We start from the raw sequence: 16,384 nt of genomic DNA on the forward strand, positions 1-16,384 counted from the left end.
CACCCCAGCCTGGGTGACAAAGCAAAAGAAAAAAAAAAAGGAATATCCTGTTAAAAAAACTGGCAAAGCATACATGAAGGATTGTTATCCTTAATATTTAAATTGGCCATATCCTTAAGGATAATATCCTAATAGCCTTAATATTTAAATTAGGAAGTCTTTAGAAAGGGGCTATCACAGTGAGAACCTGCCTGACATTTAAGTGCTTTGTATACCATATTGCTAGTCCTACCAACAACCCCACGTGGAAGTCTTGTTTTCATCTCAAAGATCATAATACCAAATGTTCAGCCAAGTGTGACTTGCCTAAAGCCACATACCTAGTAAGTGGAAAAGCTGAGATTTGATCCATGATCCATGTCTTATTCACCTTGCTGTCTTATTTTGTATGACTGCAGTCTTAATGATGTCTGCTATCAGTAAGTCAAGTTGAGCACCATTTTAAGTATACTCAAGTTCAATGCATTACCATCATCAGGTCAACTTAACTGGCACTGACTCAGAATATAATGTTGTGCTTTGCTATAGGATAACACAGGAAATCTTTCATGTAGTAAATACCTCGGCTGGCTGTCGGCCTGCCTGCCAATCATGATGGCTACTACACTAGGAAGTTTCTTCATCTCCCCAGATTGGTGCAGATGTAGAAGATGCAGAAGAGGGTAAATTGAGGGTAAATTGGGCCTATAAAGAAGTGAAGAAGAATAAAAATAGTTCAATTATATATATTTTTTCCTGTCGCTCTATATGTCTTGATTCTTATAGGCAAACTGAAAACGTGTAAAGAGAAAATAAGAAAACAGAAAAACAGGCACACATGTTTTTCTGCCTTACAAAAAGGTACAAATGAGGACATGACTCAAGATAAAGAAAGCATCTTTTATGGGTTTATTGGTCCTTTAAGTTAATTGAAGTAAAGAAACTTTAAATTTACAAGCTAATATTTATCAAGCAATACAAATTCTTTTGTTTACCTCAAAATGTAATACTAATTCCATAGTAAACAACAATTTTTTATACACAGATATATGAAAAAAGTGGACAAAAACCTCGTGCCAGCATCAAAAAGTCAACAAAAAACGATTCTTTTTCCATTTTACAATCTCTGGTTTCCATAACAAACAAAAAAAAAGGGTGACATTCTTTTTAAAGTTTGGTAGCTTCATGAAAGAAAGACTTCCATCTGTAAATAAATCACTTTCTTATAAACACACTCTCTCAAGCACTTTTTTTTTTTTCACAGCTTTTGTTTTGGCATAATGGCAGCATGGAGAGAAGGTAACATTTACACGGCGGACTACATCAATACCTCAGAAGGTTTTTATTTTAAAATTTTAAACGTAAAGAATGACTTTTAAAAATAAGAAGTGACAGTCCATAATGTGGACATGTCCAAAGCTGAAGTTTTTCATCTCTTCTTTAACAATTAAAATACAAGTTAGAAAGTTTGCTGGCAGTTTATTTCACAGGAATATATCAGATGGACATCATCTCTCAATTCACTCCCAACTCACAGCGATGAAGGGAACAGGCACACAGAAATACAACGGACAGGGAATCCACCAGACAGGACCCAAACCTCAGGGGTGTCCAGGCCAAAAGCGCCATTAAGAGATGCTGGTTTGTTATTGGATAAAGGCCCAGATGAGAGAGCCACTGCTTCATCACACTGACTCACATTTTGGTTTGCAACCCACTTTCCTCTCTCCTCACTTCCACATGGAGGAAAAAAAGTGATTTTCCTTTCCTCCTCCCAGTATCATTTCTGACTGAAGTGTTGCTCTAAGACTGTGAACAATCCTGTCCAACAGGGGTGTTGTTGGGTGTCACCTACTAGGACCAGCCTACAGAGAGCCCAAAATCACCTGGTGCGGGGGTGCTGCTGCCGACAGAGAATATGCAATGCTCCTCGCCACTGGTGTTAACACTTAAGGTTCTGTTAAAATGGACTAAATTATGTGAGTCAACATCATGTTTTCTGTTTTTGGCATTTCAACCCATGGAGAATTCCTATCTGAAACAAGCTGCTCTGAGGCTTGAAGATACCCCCCAGTATCTTCAAAAGCTGTTCCGCAGAATCAGGAGTAACATTTAATACTGTTGTCATCTATAGCATTCTTTGTTTCTAGTGATTTGTCGATGCCGATACTATATCCTCTAAAATCAAAAGTATGCCAAAAGGCACTAATCTTTCACACTTAAAAAAAAAAAGGTTTTGTGGTCCCTGTGTTTCCTTACATTGTCAAAAATATTATTTGGCAAAAGCAGTCCTTAGTTTTCCCCTCCCCAAAGCCAACCCTAGTGATGGCCCTCACTTTCTTGCTTGTTTCTTTAGGGGGCCTGAGGACTGACTATGTTAGATCTCTATATTATTGAAGCTGAACAACTGATTACATTTCTAAGACTCTTTCTACCCAGGACTTTTAAAACATTAGTTGAAGAAGAATAAGGCATATTAGTAGGTACGGACAAGCTCTCAAAAAAGTAGAGTTGGGCTTTAAAAGTCTGTGCCATTTTTTTAAATTCTGGACTTGTTGATTTTCAAGGGCTAAATACACAGAATGTTTATATAGGAGACAAATATCTTATTGGTTTGTTATTTTTTTTAAAGCACTTATTTACAGACTCTCTGTAGTAGTAAAAACTACCTGGAAAACATATTTTTCTGCCACATAGGGTTAGACAGTCATACTCAGAACGTATCTCAAATTTTTATGACGAAGAAAGAACAGTCTGATCCCCTGCAAGAAAGCCCCCACCCCAACCTTTCCAACACAGACAACTTACACACACTCTGATACGTGTAACTGTGAGACCAGGCATCCCTCAAACGAAAAGCTGATAATCTACAGGGCGGGTTGGTGAGAAAATGGATTCCTGGTTTATTCACTGAATTGAAAAAATCACAAGGCAGAACAAGGCAGAAGAGAACAATTCCAACACACACAACGCAAGCTGTGAGGCTGGCCCAGGAGAGAACATTTTCCTCAAATTTACTGATACATGCCTCTTGCCATCTGACAGAGAAGACATAAGAAATGAGAGGGTGTGTCCATCTGCTGCCATCTTGAAGGCTTTTGGAAGTGAGACAGGAAATCCAAACTCCCAACCTAAGTTTGTAAATGAGGGTGGCCAAAGCAGGGTTGCCCCAGCCCCGTAATTGGATCACCCAGTTTCCACAGGTCCTTAAAGTAGGTGTCTGGGAAGGTGGAGTCCAGACTGGTGTGCCCTGTCCTGACCACAGGCAGCCCATCTTCTGAGAGGAATCACCCTCAGTGCAGCCAGCAATCCACCTGGCCAGACTGGAACCCAGTTCTAACCCACCCCAAGACCCAGGGAGAAGAGGCCGACACAGACCTTGGAGGTTGCTCTTGACTTCCCTCTTCCTCCTCTCTCACCAACTCAAGAGACAGCGTAAAGAACGACTGTCCCACAGTCCAATGAATGGTGTCAAAACAGAGCCCGATGCCTGTGATTTCAAAGCTAACAATGGCAGGACCAAGTCACACAAACTCTGGATGTTCCTCGGGCTGCCATCCCAAGAGAGAAATTCCACTTGCAGACTGCCACATGGTCATTGTGCCCTCCTCTAAAGCAGAACTTCCTGTTATTTGATCACAAAAGGCAGCCTCACACGAAGTGAGCAGCAGGTGTGCATTCATGCAACTTCCCCATGTGGAGTGGGAACTGGGAAAACCATTCAAATCAACAACATCTAGAACACACTTTGGGTGGGGCTGAAATCTGGCATGAAAACAGACTTAGCTTATAGTCACCATGATCTCCAGGTCATGCCGGTTTATTTCAACTAAAGAAAGGTGTCTGGTGAGTTGAAGGAATGACATGGTGAAATATGGAGCCAGTCATCTCCATAATCACACTTTAAGTTGAACAGGAATCATTATAAAACTTTTATTAAAGGTTAAAACCCAACGCTAAGCCTGGCTGGGTGGTATGTTCCCTCCCCATTGAGGAGCAGCGGTTCCTCGCTCTGAGCAGAACAGCCTAGAATGTTCCTATAGATCTACATTAGTAAGAAAAAGCAGTGTCCATGCTTGCTACAAATCACAAGGCTCTCTTAAACATCATTTGCGTCTCTAAAATCTGCTCAGTTCCTAGGACTCCTCTCTTCTGTCTTCCTCTGGATTTTTAACCCGGATGAATGAAATCTACCACTTTCCAGGCCTGGGGCAGCTGCTAGGGAGGGCCTTGTATTCCACTGCCATGTATTCAAGCCTCAAAACCTATGTCTGTCTGTCTGCTTGAGGTAAAGTAAAAAATAATAATAATAAATACTTAAGAGAGGAGTCGTGATCTCAGGGCCACAATTTTGTGAAACCAAGAAGTGTGGGATGATGAAACCTCTACAAGGCAGTCTTTGGCACAGAAGCCTCCATGTGACACTTCTAGGGAATATCTCTTTTGTGCTTGGTCAAAACGAAGAGGCAAATGGTTGGGACTGCTGGCCCTCAGAGGCCTGGGGGAGCCTGCTTCACCACCTAACGTCCCCTTCCTTCTGGGCCAGCCTCCTCACCTCATGAGACACCAGCCTGGAGGCTGGGAAGGAATCCTTTCTCTGGAAGGACTATTTCTCCCAGAAAATCTGTAATATACACTGGACTTCTGGCTCTGCTATCAATAACATGCCAGGAGGACAGAAAGTTTGCCTTGTTCCAGGTCTTTCTGATGTCTTACAGCACAGGGCATCACATGGGGACCAAACAGAGCAAGACCAAATCCCACGGTGCCTGGCTCCCTTCAGTGCCAGCCATCTGCCTCTCACTAGGAGAGGGAGTGACCGCGTGCATCCCATGCCCCTTCCCACATCTCCTAGTAAGGAACCTGGTAAATTTTTTCAAGTGCTGCCTTCTTTCCCAACTAACCATTACACAGGAAATGTTTCTGGGTTTTGGCAACTAGCAGATAGTCAGATTTCATTTTCCTGTAACTCCAGTTTTTTCCAAACATTCATTACACTGGACATTTGTAAGGCATACCTTCCCCAAGGCAAAGCTTCCTATGTTCCCAAAGATGAGCATTTGCTGCTGGGCTGGTCTGGTGTCTTCTGCCAAATATCAGCAGAAGGCTGTCAGCTCGCCATTTGACACACACCCTGATTCTCCCAGCACAGTATCAGGTCAGACCCAGGCGTCCATACCCACACCAACACGATGGCTTAGAGGTAGAATAAAGCACGGAATCACTTGGGGGTACATGGGTTGTTCTTACCTTTCCGCATCAATGAGTCATTTCTAACTGTACCAAACTGAAAATTCACATCAAAGGACTTGAGAATGGCACAAATAGGGTTTAACACTACAGGCAAGTACCAACTGATTTAAACATTATCATTTAAACTGCAACATTGTCAAACACAATGAAACAGAACCAAGCCATCCTACGCTGTCCAACTGCGGCATCAACAGCACCACAGCCTTGGCCGATGCGAGGATGACCTGCAGTTAAAAGTGGGCTCCAGTGGCCTTGACGTGCTGCCCGCTGACCAGTATTTCCAGGTGAACTTGCATCTGAAGCAGCGCCTTAACACAGCTGTTTCATTAAAAATAAAACAAACAAAAAACCACCGCTTATTTGAGGCTCAGATTCGTAGTTTTACTGGGATGAGCCACGGATGAAAGAACACAAACATGACACGTAGCTTCATTTCAGCAGAAAAAAAAAAATGAGTTGGAAGATAGATCCTTGGTGACTGCTTTGTGATCTGAAAAGTAAACCTGATCATCGTCTGAAATGCAGCCTGTAACCACAGTCAGCAGTCCCCAGGAATCTGGCTGCACACTGAGGAGACTTTAGCTTAGCTGGAAACAAAGGGTTCGCTGTTGCATTTGTCATTTTCGAGGCCCGTCCAGGTACTGACTTTCCTTCCTGACCAGGAAATGTTAAGGGTTAAAGCACTTTATGTAGAACATTCACGCTGCATTGACAAATTTCGACTGTATCATAACAACACAACATACCAGCCCTCTCACCAAAAGCTTGCCCAGACATTCAGAGGACACAGGAGGAAATGTTAAAGTAGGTATTTTTGGTGAGGTAAAAGGCAAATTGCACAAAGCTGACACTGGGGGTGAAGCTTGGTATATGCCCACTGATCTCAACAATGGGGGAGCTACTCTGACTTCAAGACAATAGATATTCCCTAACAGGTCTAATCCCTGCTCTGATGACAGTGAACAAGCAAAACACTGAAGACCGTCACAGGGGGAAAAAAAAAAACAAAAAAAACAGCACTTTTTTTTTTTTTTTCATTTTACACAAAAAGTTTCCAATCTGTTGCATTCTAGTGTCAGAAACAAGCTTGGGGAACATTCCCCTGAGCTTCCCAAAGGCATCGCAGGAGGACAAGGACGCTGGCTTGCTCACTCAAGCGTGGACGCACGTTGACATTGATTTAAATGTCCCTATGTGAAACACAAACAGTAAGACGGTATCACTCATCACAAGCAGGCAGCAGGCCACACTCACAGCTACAGGTACTGTATGCTAAGGACTTGCCAGGGAGGCACCAATGCCTCCTAGTCCAAGACAAGTCAATGCCCACAGAGGCCAATTCCAGAGGGGCCAGGTTTCCACCGAAAGCAACAGCTGCCTTCTGTTCCTGCCTCCTCCTCATCCTTGAAAAGCAGGCCCCGGGTTCTCTCCCACAACTGGCAACTCAGCTGTCCCTAAAGAGGAAACTGTCATGAAGTGTCAGAGCGTCAGCTGCAGGTTGTCTTGTCCCTTGGTTGCAAATTTTCGTAGTGCTTCACTGAACAGGTGCCTTCATAACACGGAGGTATGCTGCTCTTGCTGAGAGATGATTCTAGCCTCACAGACTCCACCATGGAATAAATACTAATTGAAAACCACTGTGGGGTGAAAGGTGGGGGAGGGAAAAATACACAAAGGAGAGATGTTTCTGTGGTTGTTTTCCCAGCGCTGCGTCTCTGGCACTGCAGGGACATTCCGGTATGGGGTGCCAGGCCCTGTGTAGGTAGAAAAGTCTCCGTCCCAAGAAAGAACTTACTTGGCCTCTTGTTTCTCCTGCAGTAGTGGAATAATCGACTCCCACGCCATGAGGCACTGGAACGACAACATACACACACAGTATCAGCTTTGAGTTTCCGATTTCGGGTCAGCTTCTCAATTCTGCTCTTTCGTTGTCGATCCCGCTGGGTTACCTTTGTCTAATGATGCCTGCATGGGTCATCCATAACTATTACAAATGGGGAGGTAACAAGTGTTTGTTTTGAATGTGTCACCCCATCTTTATGAAAGACAGCAATATCTCTGCAAGGCTTAAATGCATTTATGTTAGTCTGTAAAGCTCATATCCAGTGAATGGAAATGGATTTACTGGAGGAAATTCTTTTCCTTTCAAAAAAGCAGAAAAGAGCCCCAGCAGGAAATCCCTGAAGAGGCCCTAGTATCTCGGCAGGGATGGAGACACTGCTCCAGGTGTGGGTGGCGCTTGTGCAGGATGGAAATCAGAGTTGGGGCAGGCCAGCCACCTGACTCGGAGCAGGTGGAAAGCCCACTCTTCCTCACCAACCTCAAGTTTGCTTGTTTGGGCCACACCTGAATCTCCAAAAAGGGAATATGGAAGAGGTAAGCCAGTGTTTATTGAGTTTTATTATGTCCAAACATGGTGACATACTTTACATTAGTTATCACCAGTCCTCACAGCTCCTCTATGAAGGAGAATTATTACTTGACACATACACACTGATTTCATGGATGGGGACGACAAGACTCAGGTTAAATAACTGGCCCAGACACACAGCTTCTCCATGGCAGAGCTCATGATTCCCGCGCTGATGTTCTCTCCACTACACCAACCTCTTTTCATCCCAGATCCTTGTGAAAGGCCAAGAACTCAGAACACTCTGGCATTGTCCTCTGAGAGCAGAAATGATTCTCCCTTTGGAAAGTCTCTTGCATAAAGAGAGCAAGTGAATCACATAAGGCTTCTCAGTAGCAGCCCAGGGGTGGAGGAGGACTTTGTACTGAGTCATTTAGGGAGGAGTCCTGAGGAGGTGGGAGGAGTTTTGGGGAAGTGGAGAAGGGTTCTGAGAAGGTGGGAGGGGTTTTGGGGAAGTGGAGACGGGTTCTGAGAAGGCAGGGAGGGGTTTGGGGGAGGTGGGGAGGGGTTTGGGGGAGGTGGGGAGAGGTTGTGGGGAGGAGTTCTGAGGGGGTGGGAAAGGTTGTGAGGAATGGGAGTTCTGAAGAGGTGGGAGGAATTGTGAGAGGTGAAAGGAGTTCTGAGGAGGGAGGAGGAGTTCTGAGCAGGTGGGAAGAGCTCTGAAGAGGAATCCTGAGGAGGCAGGAGGAATTCTGAGGAGGTAAAAGGAGTTCTGAGGAGGAAGGAGGAAGGAGGAAGGAGGAATTCTAAGGAGGTGGGAGGAGTTCTGAGGAAGGAGGAGGAGTTCTGAGGAAGGAGGAGGAGTTCTGAGGAGGGAGGAGGAATTCTGAATAGGTGGGAAGAGTTCTGAGGAGGGAGGAGGAATTCTGAGGAGGTGGGAGGAGATCTGAGGAGGTGGGAGGAGTTGAGGAGGTGGGAGGAGTTCTGAGGAGGGAGAAGGAGTTCTGAGGAGGGAGGAGGAGTTCTGAGGATGTGGGAGGAGTTCTGAGGAGGGAGGAGGAATTCTGAGGAGGTGGGAGGAGTTCTGAGGAGGGAGAAGGAATTCTGAGGAGGTAGGAGGGGTTCTGAGGAGGTGGGAGGAATTCTGAGGAGGGAGGAGGAGTTCTGAGGAGGGAGGAAGAATCCTGAGGAGGTGGGTATGAAGTCTCCCAGAAACTTTCTCCAAGAGATAACAACATAAAACCTTGAGTTCGTGTCCCGCATAGACCTTACATCTAAGTTTAATGAAAGATTTAAAACCTTGCACCTGGTACCGTGGCTCTTCTTGTAACCATTTGTCTTTTAAGTTGTTTATGACTATGTAACCATTTTGATTCTTTTGTTCTTGCATGTTTTTACTTCTGTAGAATTATTACTTTTGAGTCCCCTTCCCCTTCCTAAACCCAGGTATAAAAGTTAATCGAGCCCCTTCCTCGGGGCTGAGAGAATTTTGAGCATTAGCTGTCTCTTTGGCCGCTGGCTTAATAAAGAACTCTTAATTAGTCTCAAAAGTGTGGCGTTTTAATTAAATTCGCTGGTTACAACAAAGGAATTCTGAGGAGTAGTTCTGAGGAGGTGGGAGGAATTCTGAGGAGTAGTTCTGACGAGGGAGGAAGAATTCTGAGGAGGTGGGAGAAGTTCTGAGGAGGGAGGAGGAGAGAGGCATCCTAGGTCAAGCCGGAAAGAGGAGTGGTGAAATTGCTCCCTGATTCCTCCTTGGTGACTCTGAGGTTAGAGAGGAAGCGAAACTCTGAAGCCCACCTTATATACAGAAGATGGTCTGGGGTCTGTGGCATTCTAGGTCCTGCTCTCTCCCTAGGCCATCTCTTCAGATCTGCAATGGACTTTGTATGTCAGCCATGATAAACCAAGGCCATACCAGTTTTCTATTGGTCCTCAAATGTACCAAACTCTTTCCTACCCCAGGGACCTTGCGTATGTTGTCTCCTTTACCTGGAATATATGTTTTCCAAGCCTCTGTCTCTGAGACTCGGATGAAATGTTATTTCCTCAGACTGGCCTTTCCTGCCCACTCCACCTGCCCCTCCCACCCTTAGTCTGCATTATGCCCCCTGGTATTTTCTCCCCCAGTTTCCTGTTCTTTTCCTTATCTCACTCTGAAGCTGTGGGCTCCTTTGATGAACACATACCCTCCACAGGGCAGGAATCCCGCTGTTTATCAATTTGGTACACACTGCCCCTTGCACACAGCAAGTGCACAAAAAGCATTTGTTAAATATGTATAGAAGCAATAACAGGCCCCAAGACGGTGGCCCTGCCTGTGATATAGTGGGAAGACAGATAAACACATACTTAAGGCCAGGGTTAGGTCCTCCTGGGACCAGGACTTTAGGAATGCTGGGATTAATTACCAAGGGGAGTGATGGAGACATTTGACATAGTTAGTTTTGTAGTAGTGGGAAGGCCGCTGAACAGCGGAGGGAAGGTGTGGGAGTTACAGAAGAAAGGAACTCTGGTAACAGAGTGCACTACTGTGCTCCAACCTGGGTAACAGAGTTTTTGACCCTGTCGCAATACACACACACACACACACACACACACACACACACACACACATGAATGTATCTGTGTGTGTATATATATGTGCGTATGTATGTATGTATATATGTGTGTGTGTGTGTGTGTGTATATATAGTGACAGGGTCAAAAACTCTGTTACCCAGGTTGGAGTGCAGTAGTGCACAATCATGCCTCACTGTAGCCTTGAACTCCTGGCTCAAGCCATCCTCCTGCCACAGCCTCCCGAGTAGCTGGAACTATAGGCACACGCCACCACACCTGGCTCATTTTGTATCTTTTGTAGAGACAGTCCCACTACATTGCCTAGGCTGGTCTTGAACTCCTGGGCTCAAGTGATTCTCGCATCTCGGACTCTCAAAGTGCTGGGATTACAGGCATGAGCCACTGCACCTGGCCTCGCATTGGCTTGCTGGATATACGAATCAAGCAAACCTTGATTGAGGGGACTGGGCTGTAGCCTGATAAGAGTCATCTCTATGTGTGTGTGGTGTGTGTGGGGGTTGTGTGTGAGGGTTGTGTGGGGTGTGTGGGAGGGTTGTGTGTGGGGTGTGTATGTGGGGTGTATGTGTGGGGGATGTGTGGTGTGGATGGTGTGCATGTAGTCTGGGGGGTGTGTGGTGTATGTGTGGCGTGTAGTGTGGGGGGGGGTGTGGTGGTGGTGGTGGGGTGTGTGTCTGTGTGTGTGTGTGTGGTGCTTAACCTGGGGTCCACAGGTCAAGGGGATCCATGAGTAAAACTTTTTAATAGAATTGCTTTCCTTTGTAATCCTACATCCCTTTATTTTAGGAATTTAAAATCAATATTTTGAACTCTATTTAAAAAAAAATGCACAGTATTTTGGTGAGGGGTCTATAGGCTTCACCAGATGACCAAAGGGGTTCACTGCACAACCAAAGTGAAGGGCCCCTGTGTACAGAACCCCAACATACAGTAAAGTAACCCCAAAGCCTCCATTTGGTGGCAGCATCGCTGTGCTGAAGGTCTGACTGGCTCTGGGAAGCAACCAGCGCCAGGCCCAGAGAGCATGGAAGACCAACGGGCTGCTTCCCCAGCAGCATGTGCGAGAGGAACCCCTGTGAGCACCCCCTCTGCTGCCAAACCCAGCACTGCAGCCACATGGCTGGGCAAGAACATGAAGCGGGAGCCAAGACTAAGCAGCTACAATAAGGGAAGGAGATGAGACTAGCAGGATTCCCAGCTTCTGGATTTCTGGTAGGCCCATGTGAAAGGCTCTGACCATTAGAAGCCAGTCTTGTTGGGCACGCTGATTACCTTCTCATAATACTGGATGTTCTTGTCAGCCATCCCCATGAGTAGCTGCCGGAAGTCCTGCCTCTTGTTGTTCTGCCACCTCTCCATGTCAGCTTTCAGGTCAGCATTGAAACACTCCATCCGATCCTGACATTTCTCGACATCCGCTGGTACCTGGAAAAGGGAGGCACACATGGGTGCCCTGCACAAAGAACTGGCATCTCTTGCCTTGAGCTCCTCTGGGCACACATTTGTCAAAGGCCAAAGCTCTACATTAAAATGCCATCAACGCGCTCCCTCCTCTGGAGGCATTTATTTGAAAGCAAAGCCTTGGGTTTTCAAGTCTAAGGAGGAGCTCTGAAAAGGGGCTCTCCTAACCCAAATCTTCAAACCTATCCAAACACAACAGAGACTCGTGGGGGAAACACCCCCATTTACACACAGGAAGAAGAAACATTGCAATTCAGACTCATATGTCTTCGGTTCCTTTTAGGATTTACTCATCCACACTTGAAAGTGTGTGCAGACTTTGCAAATACACAGCATTTGTATTGCCCTGCTATTCTCCTGTGTCCCATATTGGAACTAGAAAAGAGGTAGGTTCTCCCAGATCACATGAACTATTCCATTGCTGTGACATTTGATGATGCCTTTCCTCATTAATCAGAGAATTGCAATAAGACAACTACTGGCCAGCTGCCTCCTCTGAACCCCACATTATAAATAAACTGGAGGCTTGTTTATGCTTTTCCCAATAGCAGATACTTTTAAATGGAGAGTTAGAGAAGTCTGAGAAAATAGGTGGAAAGTTATTTATGCATGTCAAAAAAATCTGAAATTCAAAGAAGAAATATACAGCAGGCTATTTCAAGTTTTTCTTAAAGAGGTTTAGAAGACTTTCTCAAAACGGAACTAAGTCACTTGAAGTTTCACAACTTTCACTTTGCTTTGGTGAATTTCACTATCCTGTGCAGCTGGAGTTTGGGCTTTGTGGCTGCAGCGCTTCCCAAAGCTGGCTTCTCTCTCCTAACTCAAGCACTCCTCTGGGTCCTGATGGTGGCCAGGGAGCTGACATGCCCAAAGCCAGGTCAAACCCCTGACCTGCCAAATGTATCCCAACCACAAGTGAGGCCTTGTATGTTTGGTATGCTGGGGCCCATGAACCAAACTGTCTCCAAGCCATGGCTCACCACTGGGAGTCCATTTCCACCAACTGGGGAGGTTTATACCCAAGCCTCGTGGGCAAGGAGCTGACCCAGAATGATGCCAATGAGAAAGACAGGCCTGAGGGAGCTGGACACCTTCAGGGTACTCAGCCGTCTTCTCCACAGACCACGTGGAGATGGTTGTAGAACACAGGAGTCAGGGAAGAGACACGGCCAAGGCAAGCAAATTTGAATGTGCCTGACACGGGAACTAGACATGGGTGAAACCAGGATGAGCTGGAGAGAAAGAGATAACTAGACACTCTGGGAAATTTAAAAGCAAGGCATTTTTCTGTTAAGATGGAGAAAGAGGCCTTCTACAAAGCACAAAAGCTTCTGGAAGAGGGAAAAAAAATACTGAGCTGAGTCAGTGGTTCATGCCTCCCAGCACTTTGGGAGGCCAAGGCAGAAGATCGCTGGAGGTCAGGAATTTGAGACCAGCCTGGGCAACATAGTAAGACCCCCATCTCTACAATAAGTAGGATGTGGTGGTGCTATGTTGTCCAGGCTGGTCTCAAACTCCTGGCCTCCACCGATCCTCCCACCTCGGTCTCCCAAAGCACTGGAATTACAGGTGTGAGCCACCACACCAGGTCAGAGACTGACTTTTTCTTCTGATGCCATGATTTAAGTCTCTTTTGCCTCCTCCCAAGACCACCCATTACTATTGGTTACCTCAGGAAAAACTGAAATAAAAACCAGAGTATCCCAGTCTTGCCTCTCCAGAGTCACTCCAGGAATCAGCCTCAATGGAAAGATGCCCAGCGAGCCAGGGTCTCTGGCTGGCCTCACCCCCCGACAGGCACAGGCCAGTTCCCTTACCCGTCTCCTGGCCACTGCTCACATTTGCATTGGGGTGAGGGTGCCTATGAGCAACTTCCTGTTTGCTTAACGAAACTTCTGCTGTGAGGAGAAAACGGAAAGCCCTGGAAAGAGAACCTCACCGGGACACGTGGAGAAGAGGGCAGCCAGGGTCTCTGAATTGGAGGACTTTTTACAGAGGAAAGATTCCCAGGCTTAAAGATTCCCAGGACTGTTCTGGAGATGGGAACTCTGACTGACCCACAAAAATCAGGGTCTAAACCACGGCTGTGGGTTTTATGACTGCCTGAGCCTCGGTCTGGGAAATATTTGGCTTCTCAGTTTCACAACACATTCTGTGCTTGGCACTGAGGAATACAAAAGTGCTTGGGTCTCAACAGGCAAATCTTGTCTCCCGTAACCTACAGTCTAGTTGGGAAGAAACAGGAACATGCCTAGACACTGAGGCGAGATATCGTTAAGTGTTGTCGCTTCCCCTGCAGCCCCCGTGATAAGCATGCTGAGGAGGATGGAGAGGGCAGCCAACCTGGGAAGATCGGGCCTCATGGAGGAAACAGCACTGAGGCGGCTCTTTAAAGATGACAGATGTGAGATGTGTGACCACTCAGAAGGCACTCCAGAGTGGCAGTACACGCAAGGGACAGAGGAGAGAAGACATCAGGACCCACCGCAGGAATCGTGCACAGGCCACAGGGCCCACAGAGGCATGGAGAGGGAACCGCAGCTCGCAAGATTGGCAGAGGGTGGCAGGGGATGAGCCTGAGGCTTATCCCAAAGGCCCGGTTTCCTGAGGCCCAGTTAACTCATGCCCACTTCTGGAGAACAGAAAAAGCCCCACACTTCCTCCAGCTGCAGTGGACAGCTCTAGAACCAAACTTCCAGAGCTTAGCTTGCACACCCCACCTGCCACTTACCAGGGGTGTGGCCTGGGACCTGGCCTCACCTTCTCTGTCTGGCTAATAATATCCTCCACCTCACAAGGCTGCCATGAGGCCAAACAGGCTAATATGTGTTAAGTGCTTTATGGCGTCCTAATTAGGAAGGGGGAGTTGGGCTGGCAGGACCAAGCGAAAGCAAAAAGAGAAGGCAGATTAAGCTGTACTTCTGCTTTTCTTCATGGTCCAGGACACATAGCCTTCCTGCACAAATATTAATAACACAATCTTCCTGCACCCAGCTATCACCAGACCCTCAGTTAATAGAAAAATGCAAGTTTGCTCACTGCAACCTTGGAGTTATCAGCACTGCACGAAGCCCTCTTCAGTACACAGCACAAGCACCATTCTATGAAATCCCCAGCAAGCCTTTGTTTCCTGGTAGTCAGCTCCCTTCTTGCTGATCTGCCTGTTGCACCCTTGCAACGTATTTTCCTACTTTCTCTAATAAATCTGTTTTTCTTTACCTATAATTGTCTTGGTAAATTCTTCTTACGACTGCAACACTGGTTCCAGATAGTCATTGCACACCTGTGACACACTTGTGCCTGGCATATAGTAAGTGCTCAATAAACATTTGTTAGCTCATATCAGTATCAATATTATAATTTGCTGTTCACAAAAGATAATCTATCCCTTGCACAGCTCCTCAAGCTTTATTCCACGTGTTATAAAACAGGTTTTCATCTTCCAAATACAAACTATATTATTATATGTTCTGCCAAACATTATGCCACCCTTTGCCAATGCTACTCCACCCTGAGATTTCATTAGACACCAGAGATGAATCATCTCCAAACTACATATTAGCACGAGATTGCACTGGGCACCCTGGAACTGGGGTTGTGGGTCTAACACCAGAAGGGAGAGGATGGAGTAAACCAACCTGGTGGAGACAGAACTGACAGATTTGGCAACTGGCTGCCCATGAGAAATAAAATACAGGGAGTCAGAGAGAAGCCTGAAGTTTCTAGTCTGTATGACTTGGGTGACACTAATGCCACCAAAGGCTCAGAATGAAGGACAGGTCCACAGATCAGAGAAAGGAGGGAGTTGCAGCCAGGGGAAGAGTGACACCTCCCTCCACAAAGCGGGGTGAGATAACAAGAAAACCAAACACAGCTCTTCTATAAAGGCTTATGGAAAAGAATACACAACCAAATTTAAAAATGAGCAAAGGACTTAAACATATCTCCAAAGAAGATAAACAGTCGGCTGGGCGCAGTGGCTCACGCCTGTAATCCCAGCACTTTGGGAGGCTGCGGCGGGCAGATCACAAGGTCAAGAGATCGAGACCACCCTGGCCAACACAGTGAAACCCTGTCTCTACTAAAAATACAATAAAATTAGCTGGGCATGGTGGTGTGCTCCTGTAGTCCCAACTACTTAGGAGGCTGAGGCAGGAGAATTGCTTGATCCAGGGAGGCAGAGGATGCAGTGAGCCGAGATCACGCCACTGCACTCCAGCCTGGTGACAGAGCGAGACTCCATCTCAAAAAAATAAAAATAAAGAAGATAAACAGTCAGTGAGGACATGAAAAGATGCTCAACATCATCATCACTAGTGAAATGCTAATCAAAGCCACAATGAGATAGCACCTCACACTCATCAGGATGGCTACTATAAAAAAAAATAACAAAAACAGAAAATAGGCAAGTTGCAGCGGCTCACACCTGTAATCCCAGCACTTCCAGAGGCCAAGGCAAGCGGATCACCTGAGGTCAGGAGTTCGAGACCAGCCTGGCTGGTCTCCGGGAGGCAGAGATTGCAGTGAGCCAAGATCACGCCACTGTACTCTAGCCTGGGTAACAGAGCAAGACTCTGTCTCAAAGAATAAATAAGTGTCGGTAAGAACATGGGGAAACTAGAACCCTTGTACATTGTTGGTGGATTGTAAAACAGTATAGCCGCTATGGAAAACAGTATGGAGATTCCTCAAAATTTTAAAATAGAACTACCATATGATCCTGCTGGATTCCACTTCTGAGTATATATCCAGAGAAATTGA

General features: G+C 46.1%; 1 protein-coding gene across 4 annotated transcripts in view; it reads right to left on the bottom strand.

Moving 5' to 3' along the window:
* The window catches only part of SNX30 (sorting nexin family member 30), a 125,485-nt gene that overhangs the window by 5,372 nt on the left and 103,729 nt on the right, over positions 1 to 16,384 (bottom strand). For 2 of the 4 annotated variants that reach the window (XM_063636120.1, XM_063636123.1), the window contains exons 8-10: positions 11,435 to 11,587; positions 7,028 to 7,083; positions 866 to 5,550 (exon numbers count right to left, since the gene is read on the bottom strand). In XM_063636120.1, the coding sequence (XP_063492190.1) occupies positions 5,463 to 5,550; positions 7,028 to 7,083; positions 11,435 to 11,587 (297 nt within the window). In that variant the 3' untranslated portion in view covers positions 866 to 5,462. Of the gene's footprint in view, positions 1 to 865; positions 7,084 to 11,434; positions 11,588 to 16,384 lie in introns of those variants that run through there. The other 2 variants (XM_063636121.1, XM_055271488.2) reach the window with 2 other exon arrangements.

Source organism: Symphalangus syndactylus, chromosome 3, assembly GCF_028878055.3.
Source record: "Symphalangus syndactylus isolate Jambi chromosome 3, NHGRI_mSymSyn1-v2.1_pri, whole genome shotgun sequence".
NCBI classification, from domain to species: Eukaryota; Metazoa; Chordata; class Mammalia; order Primates; family Hylobatidae; genus Symphalangus; species Symphalangus syndactylus.